At 44.5% G+C, this 25,291-nt stretch overlaps 1 protein-coding gene across 11 annotated transcripts in view; it reads right to left on the bottom strand.

Annotated features, from left to right (window-relative positions):
• Positions 1-25,291, bottom strand: part of SGCD (sarcoglycan delta) — a 504,512-nt gene that overhangs the window by 42,954 nt on the left and 436,267 nt on the right. For all 11 annotated transcript variants that reach the window (XM_065555141.1, XM_005300012.5, XM_065555144.1 and 8 more), the window contains one exon: positions 19,532-19,604. In XM_065555141.1, coding sequence (XP_065411213.1) covers positions 19,532-19,604 — 73 coding nt within the window. The remainder of the gene's footprint in view (positions 1-19,531; positions 19,605-25,291) is intronic.

The raw sequence follows: 25,291 nt of genomic DNA, 5'->3' as shown, positions 1-25,291 counted from the left end.
CTCCTCAACCTCGGGCTGAAACATGTGCAGTGAAGCTGGAATCTTTGCAGCTTTTAGCTACAAAGATCTACCTAGTCTCTGCTGAGCATGAGCGAACTGTGATTATTTCAATGGCTCATAACTTGGCCGAATTTGTGCCGATTTTCAATTGGCTGTCAAAAGGCCACCCCTCTGCCAAAGGTCAAGTCTCTGCTCCAAAGCACAGGTGCGAGAGTTTCTCGAAGGAACCATCACCAGAATTTTTTAACATGGACAAAACAATATATTTTACTCTAATCTTGTTAGAAAAATGCTGAATCAGTTTGGTTGAAATTTTCAAAATTAAATACAATTTTTAAAAAAAATCAGACTTTTGGAATGGAAAATTACAATCCACATGGCGACAGAAAATTATGAGCAATTAAAAATGGGGGCTTAATATGGGATATGCTGGGCAACAATAATCATAATAGCCACACGGTGGGAAGTAAAAATTAGTGGAGACAAATGCAAGGTGAAGCATTTTGGAAAGAATACTGCCAGTCGTGCATTCACTTTAATAGGTTCTGAGTTAGTTGTAACACATGAAAAAAGATCTGTGTCACTGCAGATGGTTCACTGTACAGTCGTCAGAAAGGCAATTGCAGCTTTCCAACATGCTGAGACTAGTTCTGAGGGCCTATCTTCATAAAATATCCTAAGTGTGGCACAGACAGTACCCACATAATTCATGTTTATGGTAAAACAGGAGTTCCAATTATCTGCCATGCTGTATTTCCCTTTTTTGCTTGGACTACAGTCTGTTATTTACCTCGACATAAACTATAATTTGTGTTTTATGTAGGTTTTTTCCCTTCTCCTTTCAACTGAGCACGGCTGGCTGAAAAAATAATGACACATTACATTTCAGCGCTCGCTGCCATTTGGCTTCTATGGTGGGAGTGCGGGAAGGGGGGAACGCTAGGGTACAGCTCACTTCTGGGCTTGATCTTCCTGGGTGCTGATGTAGAAAGGTTGGGAGGGGGGCAAAGCAGAGGCACTTAGCGTTCGCTCAGAGGCGTCAGCATTGCACAGAGAAATGCTCAGTTATGCGGCTGAAAGTTGTACACCTACCATGTATAATGGGCACAGGTGAGGAGGGAGGGAAATGGGCATGGCAGGGCGTGGACAGGGCACAGTTGCTTAAATGCAATGCTACGCATCAAGGTGATGCCCACGGCAGCCCTGTTCATTAACCCAGCAAGACCCTGTTTGGGGGTGGAAGAGCTGCCCTTAAAAGGAAGCGAGACGGACGTGGGAACCAGCCCCAGAACCGCTGCCAATGGCTCCCTGGTGGCAGCATCCTCAGCGCTTCATGACCTACGCTGGGTGCAGCATCCTGGACACCCCACTGATACATAGCCTGCTCCCCTCATTGGATGCTATGCTGCTCAGCCCCCGGTCGATGGCTTAGCACTGCTCGTCCACTACCTCCACCTGTACCCGCAGGACAGAGCTCGCCCTCTGGAAGCCAAGCAGCCAAGCCTTGTTCCCTTTCATATTTTTTCAAATATTCCCTGTTTGTGGCTAGCTCTGCGCTCTCACTGGACCTTAGGAACATCGTGATAATCGAAGAAGTCTGCCCAGGCAAACCAACTCGATGGCCCAGAGTCACCGAGCCTGCCATGCAGAGGTGTAAATTACACCGCTCTGAACTAGCCTGGTGCCCCTGCATCCCGGGCACTCAGTTACTACGACTATATATGAACCTGACTATATTGCGGAATAGCCAGGGCACTTCCACCCCCTTCCTCCCTCGGTGTTTCTGCCTAGCGCAGGCAGCTTTGGTTTAGGGCCAGGGTGCCACAAAAGTCCAGCAAGTGGAGCCTGGTGTGTGCATGCACTGAACTGGCAATATCCCTGGTTGCACAGCTGTGCTTCTCCCATCCCAACTAGCACAAAGTAGTGTCTGTGAGCTGCTGGCCCCACCAGCCCAGCCACCTGATCTTTTAGGGAAAAAACGTCCAGTCTAGATTTAAGAATTGCCAGTTATGGAGAAATCCACCATAATCCTTCTGCCACGGGGCTCACGCTAGCAGACGCTGGGAGAGACCCAGGAGTGAACCCGGCCCAACCTTTTGTATTTGATGGTCTCTGCCGGTGTCTGACTAGCTTTGACAAGTGGGTCACACATTCAGTAAACTAGTAAACAAGGCACCATCTGAGAGAATTTTAGCAAGTAAACTAGCAGTCCGTTCCCATAGACCTGACACCTTTTCATGGGGTAGCTCATACTCTGAATTACTCTAAGCAAGCGAGGGAGACCCCTTTTGCCTTCTGAAGCTGCAGTCCACCCCCGCGAAATTTGCCCCTGTCCCCAGTGAATCTAGCTGCATTTCAGGGCATGTTTTTCAGACTTTCTTGGAGCCACTCATCCACTTTCTGCCTATTACTGGGTTATAATCGAATTTCAGCTTTCATATCTTCTGCATGGCCCTGAAGCCACATGACGCTATAAGAAATACGTGGCTATAATAGTCACTTGGCTTCTTCCATCCAAGGAGACATTGTCCTTGTGTCGCTAAAATGAAATGCATTGCCAACGAGGCAGTGTGTGTGTACTTAGATATGTATTTATAACGGCCACTTTGGCTAATGGGAGAAGCAGCTGCTGCCACTTTACATTTGAAGCTAATGAAGTTCAGAGTTTAACTATTGCTTACATTTGTCTGACCAGAGAGAACTTGGTCACTCTTCTCAAGTAGTTGCCACTAAACGGGCCCCTCCGGATACTGATTGCAGGGGCTTCTCAGTTTAGTAACCGGAATGTTAGCAGACTGTTGACTTTCAAGAGGTGGGGTCATGCTGTCACATAGTACGTGGAATAGGCCAGCAGCAAAATGCTACATGCGCCCCGAGAGCAGGGGAGGAATTGTGACTTAGAGGCACAATGCCTCCCCAGGTCACTGCTGAGGCAATGCAACCGATGCACCTTACTCAGGTCTGTACCTAAAGGCACAATCCAGCCCTTAAACAAACCTCCCTAAATGCCAGGAATCCCAAGCACATTCACATTGGAAACAATAAAATTCAGCTCTGAGGTTTCACTATTTTTTAAGGCTGAAATTTTGCTTTGCTTCCCTGTGATGTGAAAACAAACCCCCACTTCGGGATGGGCCAATGCTACCACATTTGGCTTTGGGTCTGACGGTCCCAAGGAGGAAATATGTTTGGGTCCAGGGTTTCTGCTTTAGTTCCAGCTCTCAAATACACCTGTGGAGAGTGAAAGGATCCATCTTCCCTACCCATATGTGCTTATACATTTATAATCCGTGCCTATGGGATTTGTTCTGATGTGTGTAAAGAAACCACTCCATATCCATTTTGAAATGACAGCTTCCTGGTTAATGTGCTTCGCTTGAGCGTATTGAAACACCCTGGTGATAAGGCAGTCACTTCTGACACTGAGCTCATGTGGCGCAGGGTGGAAAAATAAACAAGCCGCTGTTAGTTCAAAGCACTGTCCCAGAGCCTGATGGACATAGTCTGAGCCAGATTTAGAAATGGGTCCTCATTAGCTGTGCTGTCTCTGTGCTGCTAGGTAGACCCACCAAAAGTGCTTTGAAAATTACAGAATGGGATTGCTCTTATATGACCATACGAGTCCCTATCTTAATACAGATGCTGGAAAATTAACATGATGAAAAAGGCCAGGGCTTCCACAGTATCCTGTGGGTTAAATCTGCACCGCAATATATCTGTGAAGAACAGTTCAGGGGCAGCAACCTGTTCTTAAAAGACAAAATCAATTCAAACCATGTGAAAAATATGCTTGATCTGGGAGGAAAACAACAGTAATTCATGCTACGTACAATTTAACTGAGGATAAAGACTTTGAACACATATTTATGATCCTTTGGCATGAATACACAAAATATGCCAGTTGAAAATAAAATAAAATAAAATCCCATTATAGTTTAACATATACATTTTTCTTCTAGATATCACATAGTTATGAAATGGCTATTGTTTCCTGGCTGCAGTCTACAATGCAAATAAAATCGCTATAAAATAGTTCTCTTTAACGTAATAAGAATGGACTGGGTACAACGCAAAGAAACGTGCTCAATTATTAAGTATTTTTGCTTTGATAGAGTCTAACACTAATTATGAATGGGAAAAAAATTAAGAGATGACATTGTGAGCACTGCTGGTTTGATCAGCAACACATCTTTGAGTTGCCATTTGCAGTTTTGTGCCAGGTTAATTAGAAGTCAGTTTTAAAGTGTTAGTTTTAAGGATCATGTCTGCTGCCCTTAGTCAGGTGAATGTGGAAGTGCTTGCACTGAACTGTGTGTTGAAGTCAATGAGAGTTTTGCCTGATTAAAGATTGCAAGACTGGGCCCTACATTTGCAGACCTTTCCAAACATGTTTTTTTAAACCCCAGAAGCCATGTCAGGTAAGCCCAAGACATTTATTGTACCTGTTTTCCTCCACATTCTGAAACCGGCCATTATAGGATCCTTCCAGATGAGATAAGACACATACTTCTGAGCACCTCTGATGGTTGGGGGAAGAGTGTACCCAATTCATTCCCCATAGAAGTTAGAGAAGCCCCAGGGCTGCTCTATCTTGGGCTGAATGGAACAATCCCTCCCCTCCAATCCAAGATCACTGGACAGCCAGGTAGTCTGGCCAGGCCCATCTTTATCCCACCCCCTACACGGGGGTGTGATCAGGAGCAGCTGTTGTAGAGCCATTTATGCCTCTCAACAATTCCTCCATGCAAGTCTAATCCCCAGTGCAAAAGGAAGTGAGCAGGTCTGAGCTTCTGACCTATGCAGTTTCCTCTCAAATACATTAGCGTGAGTGTATATGACACGCTCCTCCAAGGAGTGAAGATTTAGTTAATAAAAACAGGACTGCCATTCTCGCCAGTTCTCATCAACTAAATAGTGACACACAATGCTTGGTGCTTTCCATTCCTCGGGTTTAATTTCTAGCTGAAAGGTGCACTCAAAGCAAAATTTCCTCTTCCTTACAGGTGCCCTGACATGTCTCTCAGAATATTTCAGTCCCAAACAGAATACAAAGAAATCAAAGGATGTGTTGCGATTGTCATCATGGAGCTGAGATGTGTGCATGCTATTTTCCACCCCACCCTTCACTTACTGTTTTATTCGAGGAACAGTACTACCCTTTGTGCAGGCAGCTATAATTTAAACATAAATGCCACAATGCTAATGATAGTGATTGGGAATCTCACAGTTTATTAAAAATGTCACATCTCATACCGGTACAGGGACTGATTTACACTACATTACCTCTGGGCTAACCTACATAAATACTTCACTACAAATGCTCTATTGCAAAGGGGAACGAGGCGCACATCACAGAACTTGTACTGAAACAAACAAGCTAGCTTGCCTGCCCTCCACTCTAGTCTAATGATTGCTTTGTCACAACAGGGACATGAGCTCTCTGGCCTAGCAGACAGGACCAGGAGTCAGGCTTAGTGGTCAGAATAAGTATTGGAGACGGGAGTCAAGCCATAAATCAGAAACTAGGAGTCAGGCCTGAGGTCAGAGCCAAAATCAGGAAGCAGGAGTCCAGCCTGGGTCAGGGATCAAGCCAGGAATCAGAGCTAAAGAACGGAGCTGGAATCCAAATCTGGGAACGAGAGAGGGGTCTTGTAGTAACAGGCAAGGTACTGCCAAGCTTCCCGGAACTCCCTCCATGTTAAAATAGTGCATCAGGACAAATCCGAGATCACAGGGCTTCTGTGAGGCTTAGTCCCCTAGGGTTTCTCGTGTATGGATCACAGTTCTGCCATGGCTAATGATTAGTAGTGTGGAAGAATCAGTCACCCAGTGTCCTGTTCACCCGGGTTCTAGTCCTCTGGATCTCCTTACATGCTCTTAGGAGGTTTATGGTTGGGATTAGTCAATCACCTTCAGATCCCATTATAGCCTGATGCCGCAAAAATGGTCCTAAGACACCACAGATCAGATATTGCCCCTGGAGCGTGAGTCATAAACTATTCCGCTGCCACGCTTTAATGATCAACCAAATGTAAATGAAAAGAAATGCTTTCTATAAACATTTGCATTGCAGAAGCTGGAGGGCATTTTTATCATTTTCCATAGAACCTTCCAAAAAACATCACCTCAGGGAGTAGACTAAACGAATAGACATATCCAGCATGTTAGAATGGGTGTCGCCACATCCTTTTAATCAGTGCATCGTCAATATTCTGGATTATATGAATAACTAATTAGTTTCTCGATTTACTTCCCCAGTTGTTATTGCAAAATCTATCTGAGGAATGTCATCTGCACTTGAGGGAAGGACAAGCATTGTAATTAAGTATTAAACCATTTCACCAGTATGAGTCTGCCATGAAGTGTGAAATGGCTGTAATTCACATTTTCAAGGCCTGCATTTATTAGCATCTATTTTCTACTCAAGGTTAGTGGTGTGCAGCCCCAATAGTTTAAAAAAAAAATCAAGCCTACTTCTGTAGAGAAGGGGTGTGTGCACACACCCCTTCCCATCTGTACAAATGTGGGGACTGAGAGAAGGAAGAACTGCATTAGATTCTATTGATGCATATGAATAAGTTTTTGTTATATCCCAAAGGATCCACTGCTCAATCTTGTGAATCTAAACAAATGCTCCATCTGAGAGAGAGAGCAGGAATGAAGATTAATATCTCCACAGAAACAGGCTTTTTTGGCTTATTGGCAACGTGTCTTCACTGTAGAATGACTGCACAGACAGAGTTATGAAGTACTTTTTTATGTTGCAGCATCTCTGGGGCAACGTCATAGGTGAAGTATAACTTTACTGTGATTATGCTGCATGACTGGACACGTGAGGACAGTGGCTGGTGCATTTTATGACCAATTACCAAACCAGAGACCGATTTCCTTTGCTCACTGCATCATATCTGCCATGTTATTTGACACCAGTTCGATATGGAAAACCCCTAGTTAAACAGAATTGCCTGCCTCTTTAATTTCCTTATTCTCACTCCTCACTATATTCAATAGGACGGCTCCATTGCTAAGGCGAAGCAGGCCTGTCCCCCCTCCCCCCCCCCCAAGAACATACACACACTATTGTGCTGAGGAAACAAGTGGATCTAAAGGCAGCTCAGTTGATGCCAGTCTGACAGGAGCTTCTGAAATGCAAACTCCCACGGTTGCAGGTGTTCGCTGTCCTTTATTCAATATGCTTAACTAGGTTCAAGCTAGCACCAGTGCTTCATCATCTACTTATAACAGCCTGAGGTTTAGCCTTTCTCCTTGACAGACGTGTTACTAGTAATTTAAATCAACACAGGGATGGTGATGACAGACAGCAACTCTGCACACCCTACACAGCACATTCAATGGGTTAATACACCTGAGGGAACCACCCTTTCTCCCAGTTTGCAGTGTGGAATTTTAGGGCTCAAAGCTTCGCAAATCTCCAGATAAAAACATCATCACGTAGCTTCAAAAGCCAGCTACTTATACATTGTACATACTGCATTGATTAGAGAATCAGTCGGCTTTAGCATGTGTTTGTCTCTGATCTAGGAAGGATTACCATTAAAAATTCAGGGCTCCACTTGTGTGACTACAGCTGCAGGGGTGAGCAGTGAAGTAAAATTACAGCAGCAAAAAGCAACAAATCTTTGCGCCCTAATAAAGGAATTAACACAATTCTTGTCGATGAATTGCCGGGTCACTAACCTCTAACCTAAGTTGGTCTCATAAATTACACCGGTAAGGAATCATGTCATGTCTACTAAGGTTCGGGGTAAACAAAACAAAACAAAGTAATAGAGCAAAGTAGAAAAGTACTGAAACACGAGGGAAGTCCTCTGCAATGGGTCAAAATCTTCGACTATTGATTAAATATCTTTAACTTTAAGATTACAGGGCCCTTAATTTGGTGTGGCTAAAACACAGCCCAGGGGTATCCTGACCCTGTCTGCTTTCCCCCTGCTACTTAGCTTCAAGAAGGGAACGTGGTGTAAGAGCCACCAAGTTGGCTCTATGATCCTGGAAGATCACCCTTCCATTGGACTGATAAGGGGTTCCTAGATTTTAAGGGCCCATTGGATCATCTCACCTGACTTCCTGTATAACCCAGGCTTTAGCATTTTACCCACTTACCCTTGCTTTGAGCCCGGTTACTTGTGTTTAACTAAAGCATATCTTCCAGAAAATGCAATGCCGGCTTACTCTAGTGATATATCACAAAAGCGGCATAAAAATGTGAGTCACAGGAGAGCTGGCAAGAACCACTTCTGCATTATTTCCAGACTCCAGTCATGTGCCCTGAGTCAGCATTACAAAGCGCTAATACCCTAGTTATGTGATGGAAGCCAGTACCCCAGATACCTGCTGCGATTATGCTTTGCATTTCTGAACCCATGTCTAGAGGCCGATCATCTGAGCAATTTCATCTGCACAGTCCCAATGAGTTTTTACGCTTAGAGGTGCCGGGGCTATCCTACTAGCAATCCATCTAGAATGACTCACTCAAGCTCTTGTAAGGTCGGGTCGCTTTATTTTTCTCGTTAGAGCTGATCACATTTTATCTCAGAAACGTACTTGAGACACATTTGCTCCAAACGCCTCTTCCTGCAGTGCCTGCTTTCACGATTGATAGATGCTCTTGAAAGTTCTTACAGGAGGATCTGACCTTTTATGTGTAGACTTTGCGAACGAGGCCAGTGCTCTGATTTAAACACGGTGGGGCCAGTTTCTTAGATAAGCGCCATTGACTTCAGTGGCACATCTCTGGTTTACACCATGGGAGAATTTGACCCAGTTATGTTTTTCCACTGCTAAAAATAGAGAAGAAAACTCATTCATGGGCTTAATCTGCCCTGGTCAGTCCTTAGAGGGAGAGTGGGGATGTAGGTGATTGACAGCCAGGACAGGACTCCCTACAGCTACCTGCTGAAAGGAACACAATGCTTTCCCATGCAATGGGAGTAGGTTAAGAGAGACACAAATACCTCAGCAACTAGATCACTTTCATATTCGAAAGCCTGACCGAAGATGTGCACCTTATACAGTAGACCTGATACAGAGCCCATTGACATCTCTGGGCCTTGGACCGGATCCCATGGCACATTGATAGTTGGCTTTGGAGAGCCACCAGGAGTGAGTTCGAGGCAAGGCGCTTCCACTGAGAAACCTCACTGCATGCTGGTCCTAGAAAGCGCAGTCCAACTGCAAGACAGTCAAACTGCAAGAGCATCTCAGGTAATCTAAGCTATCATGAGGTGACTACTAAGAGAGATGTCAACAAACATGTGGACAAGGGGATCCAGTGGACATAGTGTACTTAGATTTCCAGAAAGCCTTTGACAAGGTCCCTCACCAAAGGCTCTTATCAGAGGGGTAGCCGTGTTAGTCTGAATCTGTAAAAAGCAACAGAGGGTCCTGTGGCACCTTTGAGACTAACAGAAGTACTGGGAGCATAAGCTTTCGTGGGTAAGAACCTCACTTCTTCAGATGCAAGTGAAGAAGTGAGGTTCTTACCCACGAAAGCTTATGCTCCCAGTACTTCTGTTAGTCTCAAAGGTGCCACAGGACCCTCTGTTGCTTTTTAAAGGCTCTTATGTAAATTAAGCTACCAGGGGATAAAAGGGAAGGTCCTTTCATGGACTGAGAACTGGTTAAACGACAGGGAACAAAGGGTAGGAATTAATGGTAAATTTTCAGAATGGAGAGGGGTAACTAGTGGTGTTCCCCAAAGGTCAGTCCTCGGACCAATCCTATTCAACTTATTCATAAATGATCTGGAGAAAGGGGTAAACAGTGAGGTGGCAAAGTTTGCAGATGATACTAAACTGCTAAAGATAGTTAAGTCCAAAGCAGACTGTGAAGAACTTCAAAAAGATATCACAAAACTAAGTGACTGGGCAACAAAATGGCAAATGCAATTTAATGTGGATAAATGTAAAGTAATGCACATTGGAAAAAATAACCCCAACTATACATACAATATGATGGGGGCTAATTTAGCTACAACAAGTCAGGAAAAAGATCTTTTTGGAGTCATCGTGGATAGTTCTCTGAAAATGTCCACGCAGTGTGCAGAGGCGGTCAAAAAAACAAACAGGATGTTAGGAATCATTAAAAAGGGGATAGAGAATAAGACTGAGATATATTATCGATGGTACACCCTCATCTCGAATACTGCGTACAGATATGGTCTCCTCATCTCAAAAAAGATATACTGGCACTAGAAAAGGTTTAGAAAAGGGCAACTAAAATGATTAAGGGTTTGGAACGGGTCCCATATGAGGAGAGATTAAAGAGGCTAGAACTCTTCAGCTTGGAAAAGAGGAGACTAAGGGGGGATATGATAGAGGTATATAAAATCATGAGTGATGTGGAGAAAGGGGATAAGGAAAAGTTATTTAAATTAATAGGCAGCAGGTTTAAAACAAATAAAAGGAAGTTCTTCTTCACGCAGTGCACAGTCAACTTGTGGAACTCCTTACCTGAGGAGGTTGTGAAAAGGCTAGGACTATAACAGAGTTTAAAAGAGAACTGGATAAATTCATGGTGGTTAAGTCCATTAATGGCTATTAGCCAGGACAGGTAAGGAATGGTGTCCCTAGCCTCTGTCTGTCAGAGGGTGGAGATGGATGGCAGGAGAGAGATCACTTGATCATTGCCTGTTAGGTTCACTCCCTCTGGGGCACCTGGCATTGGCCACTGTCGGTAGACAGGATACTGGGCTAGATGGACCTTTGGTCTGACCCGGTACGGCCTTTCTTATGTTCTTATGTGGTCTCCTAGATAATTGGGCCTAAGAATAGGTTAGCATCCCTTTAAATAGTTTGAAGGTCCTGTAGTGGTGCTCCCTGTGTTCTATGGTCTAGAAGCTTCCAGACACCAGAGTGTGTCTAGCATGGCCTGACATGATTGTGTCTATTTAGAAAACATGAGTATCTGGAACCCAGCTGTGCCCATGTGGCTTCTTCCTGTTGTGATTGTTGTGCGAGCGGCAAAAGCCATAACAGCTTTGAAGATTTTAACCAACAATACCAAAGAAAATGGCTAGCCAATGCAGAGGTTTGAGGCAAGGTACAATGTGCTCACAAAAGTCTGCCCCACTCTAGCTGGAGCTGGCAGAGAAATATACAGTGATCCTCTGATGGTATAGTTTTAAACATAAGAGTAATGGCACATCTTTCCTCACATCAACTAATATAATGTAACGTCCTAGATTGTTTTTAAACTCAAGGGCCTAAAAGGTAAAATCAATGCCTTTGATGGATCTGGAGGTGATACCTTTCTCACGCTAGCCTTATATTAGGCGAATGTGTTGAAAGGCTGGAGGAGTCCCAGTTGTTAACAATGACTTACTGCAATACTGTATATCACTGAGAAAACAGCTCACATTACATGCAGTTTAGACAGCCTTGTTCCCCCTGGGATGATAACTTGTCCCTTGAGCCTGGAGAGTGCTCTGGAATGGGTAAGAAACTTAAGAACTATACACTAAACTACGGTATTGATATAAATGACCAGATAACAGGGAGGATTCCGAAGGAATTCATCATTTGATTGGTCTTGCACTTAACAAACCAGGGGCTCGATTCTCCTCTGCCTTTACACTAGTTTGGCACCAGTGGCTCTTCAGTGACTTCAGTGGCGTTAACGGCTGATTTATAGCAATGTAAGTGACAGGGGAATAAGGCGCCAACATAGGTTATGATGACAGAATTAAAATTCTCTCATAGGTCCAAATTCTGCTCTCAGTTAAATTGCTGCAATTCCACTATCATTGTCAGGGTTGCCTAGTGTAACTGAGAACTGAATCTGGCCCTTCATGTTAAATGTATTAACACCTGCAAGGGCCAGACTCATACTTGGTGTCAATCACCCTACCTCCATTGACATCGGCTGAAGATTTAGCCTCATGTGTTTACTGCACACTTCTAAAATATGGCTTGGCATCACACCCTAATGAAGTGCTTCTATTTCCCACCAATTATTTCACCTGTTAGTACCATTTCTTAATCACATTTCCTCTTGGTTTTGACCTGTTAATCTTTATAAATGTGATGGATTTTAGACTGAGATATTATTTGTGTTCCCATTTATTGAAAATACCTATGCTGCCTAGTGGAACACTGATGAAAAGAACCCTTAATTCATTGAGAATGATTATTTTACAAAATGAATATTGCCACATTAGCTGAACAATGTATTTAAATTGTTCTTTGGCACAATAGGTCTCACTTGGACTATTTAGATAGCTTAGTACTTTACGTGGTACAAGAGAATTGTACTAATAATATCATACTGTAAGCGCATTTCATCTGCCATTTGGTATTTTTAGGGGTTCATAATTAACTTTGATTAAAATTACCTCTTCAGACACCAAGGGATTAATTTTCCCTTAACTATGTTTGCATATTAAAGAAAGAGCAGTCGCCTAGGTTTGGTTGGCTTGTGCTGGATGTTTTTATGCTATAGCAATTGTGGATGAAATTCAGCCCTGTGCAAGGGACGACCAGAAGGCTTATGCAACTGTTAAGTCCCATTTAAGTCCTTGTACTGGCCACTGCATGGAGAGGATTTCAAGCTGTATAACTTTTTCAGACTTTGCTCTTAGCACTGAAGTACCTTAAACTCACGTGACTTTGCCTAGCAGAAAGTTTTCGTGTTATGCAACAAAAATGTGCGTGGCATCAACATGGCTAATTAAACTATGATATTTTGGTGTGGTTTTGTTCTAAGACAAGACCCACTTTGCTCTTAGTATCATCAATGGCTGATATTAAATTCAACCCAGTGTATGAGGAACTCATACTGCAACGCAAGGATGTGGTGAACAGCACTTCTGAGGGGTGAGGCACAGACGGAGGTAGTAGGTTGCCACAAGACATGTTTTTTGGAGGTGATCATGTGTGAAGGGTCCCAAAACAAATTTTGTTTCTATTGGGAAGGGTGGTACATGTATGCTAAGAAATGGCAACAACAGTACTTAATTCACGACATCATGATTGTGAGACAAACAGTGCCCTACCGAGTCTCTTCCCATTCGGGTTTATCCATTTTCTGTTGTCTCGTTCCCCACTCATTTCTTCTCCCTCATTCCTACGCTCCTAAAGCTTGGTCTACACTACCAATTTATGTCAGTATAACTACGTCACTCAGGGATGTGGATTATAACATAGTTATACTGACTTCACCCCCGGCATAGACAGCACTGCAGACAGGCATCTCCTGTCGAAATAGCTACGGCCTCTCAGAGAGATGAAGTACCTACGCCAATGGGACAAGCTCTCCTGTCAGCATAGATGGTGTCTTCATGAAGCGGTATAATGGCGCAGCTCCACCAGTAAGTATAAGTGTAGACAAGCCCTAAGAGTAAATGAATGGCATGTGCCTCCACTGAGACTTCTGAACTTATGATTTCCAGACAACTTTGAATGACCATTTCAGGATATACACATTTTCAGGCAAAAAGACAAAAACTAAAGGAAAGGGAGGTGATAGCTGTAGCTCTCAAGAAAAGGATCATTAATGGAGCAAATGTCAATCATTTGGGAATAGTTTAAAGAAAACAGCTCCACAGAGAAAGGTGTTTCCTGTAATCACCTGTGACGGGGTGTACCAACCCCGCACTGGGCCAAAGGGGGCAGACCAATCAGTGTGGGTCCAGGAGGCCACGCCCCGATTCCCCTGCTGCACATGCTCCAGCTGGAAGAGCCGGATAAAAGGAGGCAGTCCAGCTCATTCGGGGGTGGCTGGGGAGGACGTGTACTACCGGCTCCTCCAGAGGAGCCGGAGATGCTCCAAGCGGTAGAGCCCGTGGACCTGGACTACGCTGTGGGTGACTCGCTGACTGCGCAGACTGACGGGGACGCCAAGCCACCGCCAGCCGAGGAGATCCCTGGGACACAATTTGTGGTAGGGTTCTGCCCCGCCCAGGGGCTACAGACTGATTGTTGTTCTGGCCCACCCAGATGGCCAGAACTCCAATTGCTACTGCCAGGAGGAGTGGGGGCCATAGACTATATTTTTGCCCAACCCTGTCCGGGGGCTACAAGCTGACCATTGTTCCGTCCTACCCAGAAAGCCAGAACTCCAACTGTCGTTGTCGGCCCCCGCCCGGAGAGTCAGGGGCTACTGACTGTTTGTTGCTAACGCTACATATTCTGCTAAATGGGGCCAAGTAAACAATCATCCCTGCATTAGACAAAGCATTCATGATCTTTGGCATTCTCAACAAAATCAAAACTGATAACGGACCCATCAGGATTTTTGTTGGCTGATGGAGCATACACCTTTTTGCAGCACGGGAGAGATTAATCGCAACCCGTGCAAATAGATACAAAAATAGCTATGTGTACAGTACTACACCAATTCTTATGACCTTATGGATCTCCTGCACATGAAATGACAAATGCCACACCCATGTCTCGGATGTTTCAGAGGGATGCTATGAAATAATTTCTCTCCATCTAAGCCATCCCAGGCCAAAGACATCGGAAGATGAGACTGAAAGATGACCAAGCAGAAGCTAATGTTGATCAACAAAGAACAGATCTATTGTCTGATCTCTGGAAAGGTGACCAACACTTGTAAAGCAGTCAGTGACTAATAAGTGAAAAACCCTGTATGAACCAAGACTTTTCAGCAACAAGAAGGCGGCAGAAAGTCTGCTGAAAATGATGCTTATGTAATCATCTGGAACATATATCATTCTGAGAGACAGACAGACACTAATAAAGGTAGCTTGGGGGATGGGTAGGGAAAAAGAAGGAAAGAGGGAGTGAGGGAGACTGACATTATGGGGTGTTGTCTATTTTAAGGAGAGAAATCTTTTTGCATTTGAAGCAGAGGAGAAAGAAACACAGATGGTCTGACTCCCCAGTGGTGGCAAGAGCAGGTGGTCTCCTCTCTTTTTGGTAATGACAGTAGCTGTCACATTATTTTGAAGTCTCCTACAGGAAAAGTAGTGACATCGATATAAAATCAAAAATAGCAAATTGATGTACTAGACAGTGAGTTTTAGTCATTTGGTCTGTGAAGAGTAAACAAAGCACAGGGCACCTGGATGCAAGAAGATAGCCCAACAACAGAATCATAGATTCCAAGGCCAGAAGGAACCATTGTGATCATCTAGTCTGACCTCCTGTAGAACACGGGCCAGAGAACTGCCCCAAAATAATTCCTAGAGCCGAGCTTTTAGAAAAACATCCAGTCTTGATTTGAAAATGGATAGTGATGGAGAATCCACCAGAACCCTTGGAAAGTTGTTCCAATGGCTAATTACTCTCACCGTTAAATATTTATGCCATATTTCCAGCCATATTTCTAGTTTCATCTTCCTGCCATTGGCTTGTGTTATGCCTTTCTCTGCTAGATTGAAGAGCCTGTTATTAAATATTTGTTCCTCATATAGGTATCTACACAGTAATAAACTCACCCCTCAATCTTCTCTTTGTTAGGCTCAAGGATCTCAGTCTATTTAGCTTATCTCTAGAAGAAAGAGAGCCTGAGACATAAGGCCTTGTATCAGAGGCCTGGTGTGAGGCTTGAGGCCTGAACTAAAGTAGTGGGCAAAGCTTTGCTGATATAAAGCAAAGTCAGGTTGTGAGCAAGAGGCAGGCCCTGCTCACAGAATGTGACAAGAACAGGGCTGATATTGCAGAAACACACATTCCTAAATTGTGTTTGTCACAAGAATACACATGCAAACGCATTCCAGAAGGGTGGTACCAGAACACCTCGATAGCAACCCATCCCAGAAAGAGACTAGGAACATGCTGACCCATCCTAAAGATAAGGTCAGGATGACAGCATGATGGATAGCGATATTTTGATTGAACCAACAGGTACAAGGCAAAGGGTGACACCCAAATACGTCAGAGGGTGGTACCCAGATAAGTCAGGGGCAATACATAACTTGTTTGTATTGGTGTATAAAACAATGTCTCAGAGGGAGTGTTTTTATCTGGCCTTGGATGGGGGGAGGAATGGAAAGTCCCACCGTTCACTGATCTGGTCCATTGTAATGGGCATACATGTGCTAGTAGTCCATAGAGTCTGTGGGATTCTAGGACTGTGCCTTGTTGCCAATAAACCTGGCTGGGTGCCTTAGCTAAAAACCGAGTCTGTGGATTTATTGGGCAGTTCAAATGAAGTCTGCTGTCTCCGCTATCTGCGCAGAGCTGGGACAGCAAGCTGAAAGAACACACACACGCAGTCAAACATCTGTCAACAGCAAGCTTTCTAAACTTTTCGTCATTCTCGTGGCTCTCCTCTGAACCCTCTCCAATTTATCAACATCTGTTTGGAATTGTGGACACCAGACTAGCTAACTGAAAACTGGGTTGTTGTTTTTCTTGAAACTTAAAGGAAAAAAAAGTCTGGTCTTTTATCACTGTATAACGTGACAGGGTTTTTTCACAGTCATTTTGCAGTAACAATTAGCATCCCTTTATCCAGTGGTCTAGCCAGCTACCTAGCATAGGTGTTTATAACATGCTGATCTCCCAGATGTGCAGAGCAAATCAGGATTAACAACTCATTCAGTCCCTCTTCACAGCAGCCAAGAATCTTTGGATTACTCTAAAGGGGCAGGTTATATAATTTTGAGGAGGTACAGCATTGCTACCAACAATAGGAAGACACTAGAAAGTGCCCCCCAGGCTAAGGTTACTTTCTCTTGGAACCGTATTTTGCCCCCAGAAGAAAACATTTCACATAAGAAGCTTGTGCTGCCTTATGCTTCAAGAGAGTCACGTACCTATGGAGACCGAGTCACCTGTGCTGATAAGGGAGGTGTACACGTTGCTGCCCGGAGCCTGTCTGGAACATTGTGCACAAGTGGTGCCATAGGGGGGGAGGGATAGCTCAGTGGTTTGAGCATTGGCCTGCTAAACCCAGGGTTGTGAGTTCAATCCTTGAGGGGGCCACTTGGGGATCTGGGGCAAAATCAGTACTTGATCCTGCTAGTGAAGGCAGGGGGCTGGACTCAATGACCTTTCAAGGTCCCTTCCAGTTCTAGGAGATGGGATATCTCCATTATATTGGGGGGAGGGATAGCTCAGTGGTTTGAGCATTGGCCTGCTAAACCCAGGGTTGTGAGTTCAATCCTTGAGGGGGCCACTTGGGAATCTGGGGCAAAATCAGTACTTGGTCCTGCTAGTGAAGGCAGGGGGCTGGACTCGATGACCTTTCAAGGTCCCTTCCAGTTCTAGGAGATGGGATATCTCCATTATTATTATTATTATAGTGTCTCGGCCCTTGGAGGTTACAATAGTGTAGAACAGCTTTAATTTCTGCAAACGGATATGATTTTCAAAAGCCCCTAAGTGATTTAGGAGCCTAAGTCCCATTTACAGAGAGCCTAATGAAAGTTAGGCTCTTAAGTACCTACCACTTTTGAAAATGGGACACAGGTGCTTTTGAAAAACATACCCAAGGTCATGATCCTTTCTATGAAGGCTGTGGCAGAGATGTGCTGTACCAGTGCATCTTCTGTCCAGCTGACCCTTTTCCTGCTAATGCCACCTACATCTTGTCCATGCAGGCTGCCTGCAGTCCACTAGAAGGAAGGCAACATCTGCTTTGCACTCCCACATCATCACTCCCTTTCTGCCCCTGGAGACCCTGCACCTGGATTTACACGGGCTGAAGCTGCCACGCTCTGGGTTGACCCAAAGCTTTTAAGAAAAATAGTAAAATATTGAGAGGGAGGAAGCAGGTTTTACATCAGAGCAGGTGGCAACATGGTGAACGTTCATAATGAACTGAACCAAAACCCAGTTGTATTTTTTATCTAACAAGCGGGCAGCTGGTGTGTTAAAAGGAAGAACTAGAGGCATTCCTGAGAGAAAGTAAAAGGTAGTAAGATACCAAAAGGAAGGAAACAAAGACGTTCTTTAGCATCCATGGTGATCGAGCTGGGCATAACTACTACTTCCAACATCAGGACGGACAGAGTTAACAATAGACACCAATCCTACATTGGTGCTATGCCACCAAATGAAACCAGGCTGCAGCTGTTCTAACACTGCTTCCTCAGTAACCTTTCCTGAGAAAGGAAGGTTAGAGACCAAAGATTAAGTGACAAGGTTGTCTCTATCTCTAGAGACTTTCTTCCTGAGCAGGGGTTCATTATCAGTTGGCTGACTTTGTACCCTCTTGGTGGAGACATTAACAATACCTAGTCAATAACACACCTAGAGGTTTTCTCCAGTTATGACAAATGGTGGGGATCTAGCTGACAAGTGGTGGGGCAAAGCTCTCCAAGTGCACCTAAAACCTCAGTGACTGAAACAGAATGAAATCCAGACTGTGAAGTGGTGTTTGTTGCCTTCTGCATTCTCAGTGTTGGCCAAGTACCCCTTTCCAGCTGCACCCCCATATTCATCAAAAGAACCAAACACTGTTGGAAGAGTTCGTTTGTTCCAAGAACCAGCCCACACACCCAACTCTCTCCCTTCCAGAGGCTGCTCATCCAGACTGAACCTGCACATCAAACTTTGAGGTTTGCCCATTGGTAGAGTATGTAGGAAGGATGATCCAGTGGGTAGGACACTAGCCTAGAACTTGGGAAACCTTCGTTCATGTCCCTTCTCTGCCACTGACTACCTGTGTGACCTGGGGCAAGTCACTTGGCCTCTTGGTGCCTTAGTTCCCTATCGGTGAAGTGGGGATAATTGCCTTGCTTTTCAGGGGTGTGGTGAGAATAAATACATTTAAGATTGTGAGGTGCTCTGAGATGTACTGAAGAAAAGTGATACATAAGAGCTAGGATTTATCATGATGAAATACATGAAGTCCTGCATTCAAGTGAGGGCAAAGCTGATTCTCTAGAGCAGGGGTTCTCGAACTGGGGGTCAGGAGCTGTCAACCTCCACCCCAAACCCCGCTTTACCTCCAGCATTTATAATGGTGTTAAATATATTAAAAAAGTGTTTTTAATTTGAAAGGGGGGGGTCACACTCAGAGACTTGCTATGTGAAAGGGGTCACCAGTAAAAAAAGTTTGAGAGCCACTGTCTAGAGCAGTGCCATTTATTCCCCATAAATGTTGCTTTCTGTGGGTGGTATTTCTGTGAATGTCAGTGATAGTGGCATGTGTGTACAGCTAGTCGCAGTTACCGGGTCAGAGAAGGGGTTCGCATCTCTATAAGGGAGAAAATTCTACTAGTGCATCATCCTTTTGCCTGCAGGCACTCTCCCTGATTGAATGTGGCCTCCAGTACCTTTAGTTGCTACAGCCAAGGAAATATTTCTATTTTCCTTTTTAAAGAGTGGCTAAGCAGAGGGTGTTACAGAGGAGAAAGGAAGCTCTCGTGACCCAGGTTTGCTTTTGACTCAGTCATAGAGATTTGCTTTGAAGTGTTATTGCCTTTCTTCTATTCCATGGCATTCGCTCTGTGATGTTAGCGCCTGTAACCTCTGCTCAGTGCATTCCAAAGGGAATTCCTCAACTGCTTGTGCAGGGCTAGAAATGCCACCACTCAGTATGCAGAATTCCAACACGGCGCCACTGAGTTATGTTTAAACCATATTCCAAAGTTTACCTTAGTTCCTTGAAGGGGTCTGCCCTGACACTGGGAGTTTCTATAGATTTAGGGAACACTGTGCCTTCTGCTCCTGAAATAACAAAACAGAACACAAGTTGTAGATGTTACAAACTGTAAGCAGGGGAGTGACTCTCAAATCATACTTGGCACAATTTACAGGTTAGCTGACCCCCCTGCATGCCCCCGCTCCATCCTCACAAGTAACTGGGTTCAGAATGCTGAGCTGAATTTTCAAATCTGGCTGCCTCGTTTGCACCCAGAACCTGGATGCACTCTGCACAATGCAATCGCTTTTGTTCTGAGGATGGAAAAGATTCAGACAGCCATTTTAGAAAATTTGATCCCTCATTGTGCATAAATGTCTCTAGTACAGATGCACACTTCATTAGCTAATACAGATGCATAACATGAAATTATTTATATTTTCTTGCTGTGATGGACTTAAAGGAGAGAACAAAATCCCAGGTTAATACAGCCACCTCAAAAGGTTCGCAGTGACTTGGATGCTGAATAGGGAGGTGGTGCTGTCCAGTGAATAAACTACAGGACAAGAAGGCAGGAGACCTGGGGTCTAGTTCTGCCACTGATTTTGTTGTGTGACCTTACACAAGTCACTTGATCTCTCTCTGTTTCACATTTCCCATCTGTACAAAGGGGATGATAATGGTTTACTTACCTTTTTCCGATCTCCAGATGCCAAGTACCAACTATGATTCATAAATTTATAAATATTAAGGCCAGAAGGGACCCTTACGATAAATTAACATGACCTCCTGTATAATATAGACCATATAATTCCATCCAGTAATCTCTGCATCAAGTCGATATTTTGTGGTTGAACTATAGCATATCTTTTAGGAAGACAGAATCTTGATTTAAGTACTTAATGTTGGAGAAATATCTTCACTGTTAAAAATTTGCACTTTATTTCAAGTCTGCATTTATCTAGCTTCAATTTCCATGTTATGTCTTTGTTTGCTGGATCAAAGAGCCCTCTACTATCAGAAATCTTCTCCCTTTGTAGGTACTTATAGAGTGGGATCAAGTCACCTCTTAATCTTCTCTTTGGTAAGCTAAATAGATTGAGTTTACTAAATCTTTCACTGAGGTCAGTTTACCAGACCTCAAATCATTCATGCTCTTTTCTGAGCCCTCTCGTTTCCAACATCCAGAACTAGACACAGATTTCAGTAATGGTGTCACCAATGCTTTATAGAGATAATACCATCTCCCTTCTTCTACTCAATATTCCCCTGCTTATACATCCAAGAATCACATTGTCCCATTTACCCCTAGCATCATATATATGTGCAGCTGGTTATCAGTCATGATCTTTAAGGCCCTGATTTTTAAAGGTATTTAGGCATTGTGGAATTTTAAAAAGCGATGTACACACTTACAAGCCAAAATCCACAGGTGCCTAAATCCCTTAGGAAAATTAGATTTAGGCTCTTAAATCAGTTAGGTGTTGGAAGGCCGAGCAGTGCAATGCCTAAATACCTTTAAAAAATCTGGGCCTAAGTCCTTTTCAGAGTCTCTGCTTTCCAATATACAATCCCCTATCCTGTAAGTGTGACCTACATTCTTTGTTTCTAGATCTATGACCTTGTATTTGACTGCATTAACACACATGCTCAAACAAATTCAGCTTAGCAAGAAATCCAGAGAACTTTGCGTTACTATCCTGTATACCTTATCACTATTCATCACCAGTTTTAATGGCATCTTGCAAACTTTACCAGGAGTGATTTCATATTTTCTTCCAGATGAATGATAAAAGATATTTAATAGCATTGTGCCGTGAACAGATCCCTAGGGGCCATGACTAGAAACCAACCCCTTTCCAATTACTTTGTGAGATCTATCAGTTAACTGGTTTTTAATTAATTCAATATGTGCTACATACTTACTTACTATTCCTATGTGCACTTCATAAGCGAGCAGTAGGAAATTCTTTGTATGTATATATTTTTTGAGATGAAAAAGAAAAGTAAGGTTACCTACCTCATAGTAACTGGAGCTGTTCAAAATATGTGGCCCTATGGGTATTCACTGTGGGTGTGCACATGCTCTGCATGCCTGGGACTGGAAATTCTTCAATAGCAGTATCCATTGGTCCATGCCTACATGTCCTTGTGCTGTGAACCGAAGGCATAAGGAAACCTGACAGTTTGTGAAGGAGGGGCTCCCGTTATCTTATAGCAGAGGAGGATGCAGTTGGAAATCCATTTGAGAGTCTTTTGGAAGATATTGTCTCTCCTTTCACTCTCTTGGTTATAGAGACGAAGAGCCGTGGAGAATTCATAAAGGGCCTGGACCTATCTAGGTAGAAGGGCAGAGCTCTGTGTACATCTACGGAGTGAAGTTTCCTGCCCTCTCTATTCCTGTTAGATTTGGGGTAAAATACAGGTAGGTGACCCATCTGGTTCAAGTGAAAGTCAGAGGGAATCTTGGGGATAAATTTAGGATGCATTCCCGTTGTGAAAGATATAAGGCAGATCTGTTATAAGTGCCCTTACCCTCCTGTCTGAGCTGATATCTGTGAGGAAGTCTACCTTCACTGATAAGTACAACAGGGAGCAGGAGGCTAAGGGTTCAAATGGCGGGTTCATGAGTTCAGAAAGTACCAGGTTCAGGTTCCAAGTTGGCGTAGGTCTTGATACTGGTGGGAATGTTCTGACAATGCCTTTTAAGAATTTGACTGCCGCAGGATGGTTGAAAATTGAACAGCTCTCTCCCGGAGGATGAAAAGCATTGATAGCTGCTAAATGAACCCGTAGTGAACTGGTGGACAGGCCCACTGACTTCAAGAGGAGGAGATAGTCCAGGATAACAATTTCAGACTCCTCCCAGAGGCAAATGATGCTTATGGCGTCACACTTTTTTGAACTGGGTTGCCTACTATTGAGAAAGAAAGACCGGACCTCCTCTGAGCACGCTCTGTCTGTTGCCCATCCAAAAACCAAGCTGTCAGATGGAGAGATGCCGGGCTGGGATGGTTGGTTCTGCCTCTGTTCTGTGACAGAAAGTCTGGAAACATCTGTAGGTGAATTAATGGTCAGGACACCATATGGCAGCTTGCTTTTCTTCCCCTTGTGTTAAGGAGATCTGGTTCTATTGCTCCTCGTTGGCTTATGGAGTTCACCTCCTGTTCGAAAAGTGTCTTGTGAGAGGGATGGGGAGGGGGGGTGTTGTAGAAGAGATGGACAGGAATTTGATTGTACAGCCAATTGAGATGTTGACTAGGGCCAATTTTCTGCAGCTAAGTGCTGCCACATGAGAAGAAAATGGGCCGGGAGGCCACCAAAGGAAGTGGGGGAGACTGGTTGTGAAAGGACAGGTTGACATTTCTCTTTCATCCTGTCAAAATGACTTCATGATAGATGGCTGGGTCAGGAGAGGGGACGGTGGTGGAGTGATGTGTCTGCCATGCTGTAGCCTCTGGTGCTTCCTCGGCGGCTCATACGGCTTCTGGTGGTAGGACACCTGTGGGGCTGGCTGGGATCTTTGCTGTGGCAACTTAGAATATTTTCTGCAAGGTGCCGAGGTGGTGCAAGAGTCTTTGAGTGAGTGAAGTGATTCACTGGCTCATTCACTGAAAAGGTTGTTATCCTTGAAGGATCATGTACTGTGGCCTGAACCTCCTGGGGAACCCCGATGTCTGCAGCTAAGAAGCCCACCTCATAACCAAAACAAACTCCAAGTTAATAAAGTCAGATTTTGATGAGTGCCTGGTCGTTCACAATACTGAACAGCTGGTTGGCTGAAGAAAAGCTCTTTCTGTCAAAGAGATCAAGCCTCCTTGTCCAAAGGAATGGACTGTGGTGGGTGTAATCTGTTCTGCTCCATGTCTGCTTGGACAACCAGAGAGTTCAGGTTTGCGTATGAGAACAAATATTCCATGCCCTTAGAGGGAACAAAATACTTATTTTCAGCCCTCTTTGGGAAAGTAGCACAGGTGGATGGTGCCAAATGTCCTTAGTAGGATCCGAAATGGCCTCATTGAGAGGGAGACATTAACAGGAGAATGTGCAGGAGTTTGTGTGTAGAATCCGAAACCTCTTCCAGTGGAATCTGGAGGGTTTCAGCAACCTTCCACGTAAGATCTTGGTACTGTCTGTCATCATCCAGAGTGGGAAAGGGTTGGTGCCTCCCCTTCCTCTGAAGATGAAGACACCATTGGCAGATCTGGAAGTACCGGCTGCTCTGTTTGCTCTGGTTCCTTCACCTGCCCTGGGGGGCAGCTGGAAGTGTTCCACTGGACGTAATCTCTGATGAGATCGGTGCCCCATGGGGTCAAAGTCTGGGGCTTGATAGTTAGAGCCCTGCGTGGATACAAAATTTGTATCCACATCCGATCCACAATCTGCAAGCATAGTCCGCGGATATAAAGTGGATATCCACAGATTTGCCAGGCTCTATTGATAGTAAGGGTCCTAAGAAGTCTAGTATGGCTAGTGAGTGGGACCACAGGGATGGGGGATGGACCTAGGAGGGTACCATTGATCCCTGGATGTCAGGAATGGGTCACAGTGATGTAGGGGACTCTGGGAGGCTCTGGAAGTCCTATTCAGGATGATGCCTTGTGTATGGAATGTTGGGACCAGAACCAGCGGTAGAAGCTCCTGTTTTTCCTCGGAGTAAGATTCGCCCAACTTAAAGGACAGAGCTGTTGGTACCATTCTTGTCTCATGGCAGCTTGGACTGAGGCGTACTCTGGCAAGAAGCACCCCGATAGTGTGAAAGAGTCAACAGCTCTGCTAGTGGTCAGGACTGGTGAGTGATGGGAGGGTGGGTGGGTGGAGTGGTGATATCTCTCACTAGCACTGGGTCCGATAGGAGGAGAGACTCCAGATCTGTGTAAATTGCCAAGTTCTTCAGAAGGGCATACTGAGGTCTGGCAGCAGGAGAACTGATAAGAGTCTTTGCTAAGGGAATTATCGGTGTGGTTTTTGGTACAGTGAGGTACTGTACCACCAGTGCAAAGGGGAGGTGCTCTTTACTGTCCTTACACACCTTTGTCGGTGGTTTCAGAGCACTGGATGCTCCTGGTACCATCGGTGCCAGCCTGTGTCCCCCATGAGCTCCAGGTGCACCAACTTTGGGGCAGGAGGGAAGGGGGGAAGGCACTCTGTTCTTCAAGAACTTGTGAGATTATTTGTCTTCTTATGAGGGTGTTTCTCTCTACTCTCTTCTTACCTCCTCTTAGTTGAGTCCTTGGGCCAGCTGGAGGATTCTGTAAGTGTTGTAGGAGCACTGGCTGGAGGCTCCTGTTGACCAGTTAATGAGTGGGAGGGCCATGCATAGCTCCACCAGATGTCTGCAGAGTCTGAACTCTGGGGCGTGAGTATTCTGAATGCTGGAGCAATAAAAGGCAGGTGGGAGCATTCTCTGCTAACTAGATATAAATCTACTAATTATCTAAAAGAGTAGTATGATAATAAAAACTATTTGCAATAGTCTCAAGTTAAAGACCGAGCAACCTAGAAGGCTACAGACCCAGGAGTGGTCTGTCCCAGTGGTAGAAAGGATCTGAAGAGGCGGCCAGTCACAGCACCAGGAGGCAAGATGGCATAGGTGGGGACCAACGGACGCTGCTGCTGAAGAAGTGTATGTGCACTCTCAGTGAATACTATAGGGACCAGCACGCAAAGAAAAACCTCAAGGTTATCATCCCCTGCTTTCTCCCCAGAAAAAAACAACATGATGCTCCTTGCATTGAAACCAGCTTATCGTGGAAAAATTCCACTGGCTTCA

This window comes from Chrysemys picta, chromosome 8 (genome assembly GCF_011386835.1).
Source record: "Chrysemys picta bellii isolate R12L10 chromosome 8, ASM1138683v2, whole genome shotgun sequence".
NCBI classification, from domain to species: Eukaryota; Metazoa; Chordata; order Testudines; family Emydidae; genus Chrysemys; species Chrysemys picta.
This window is presented reverse-complemented; position numbering and strand designations above follow the sequence as displayed.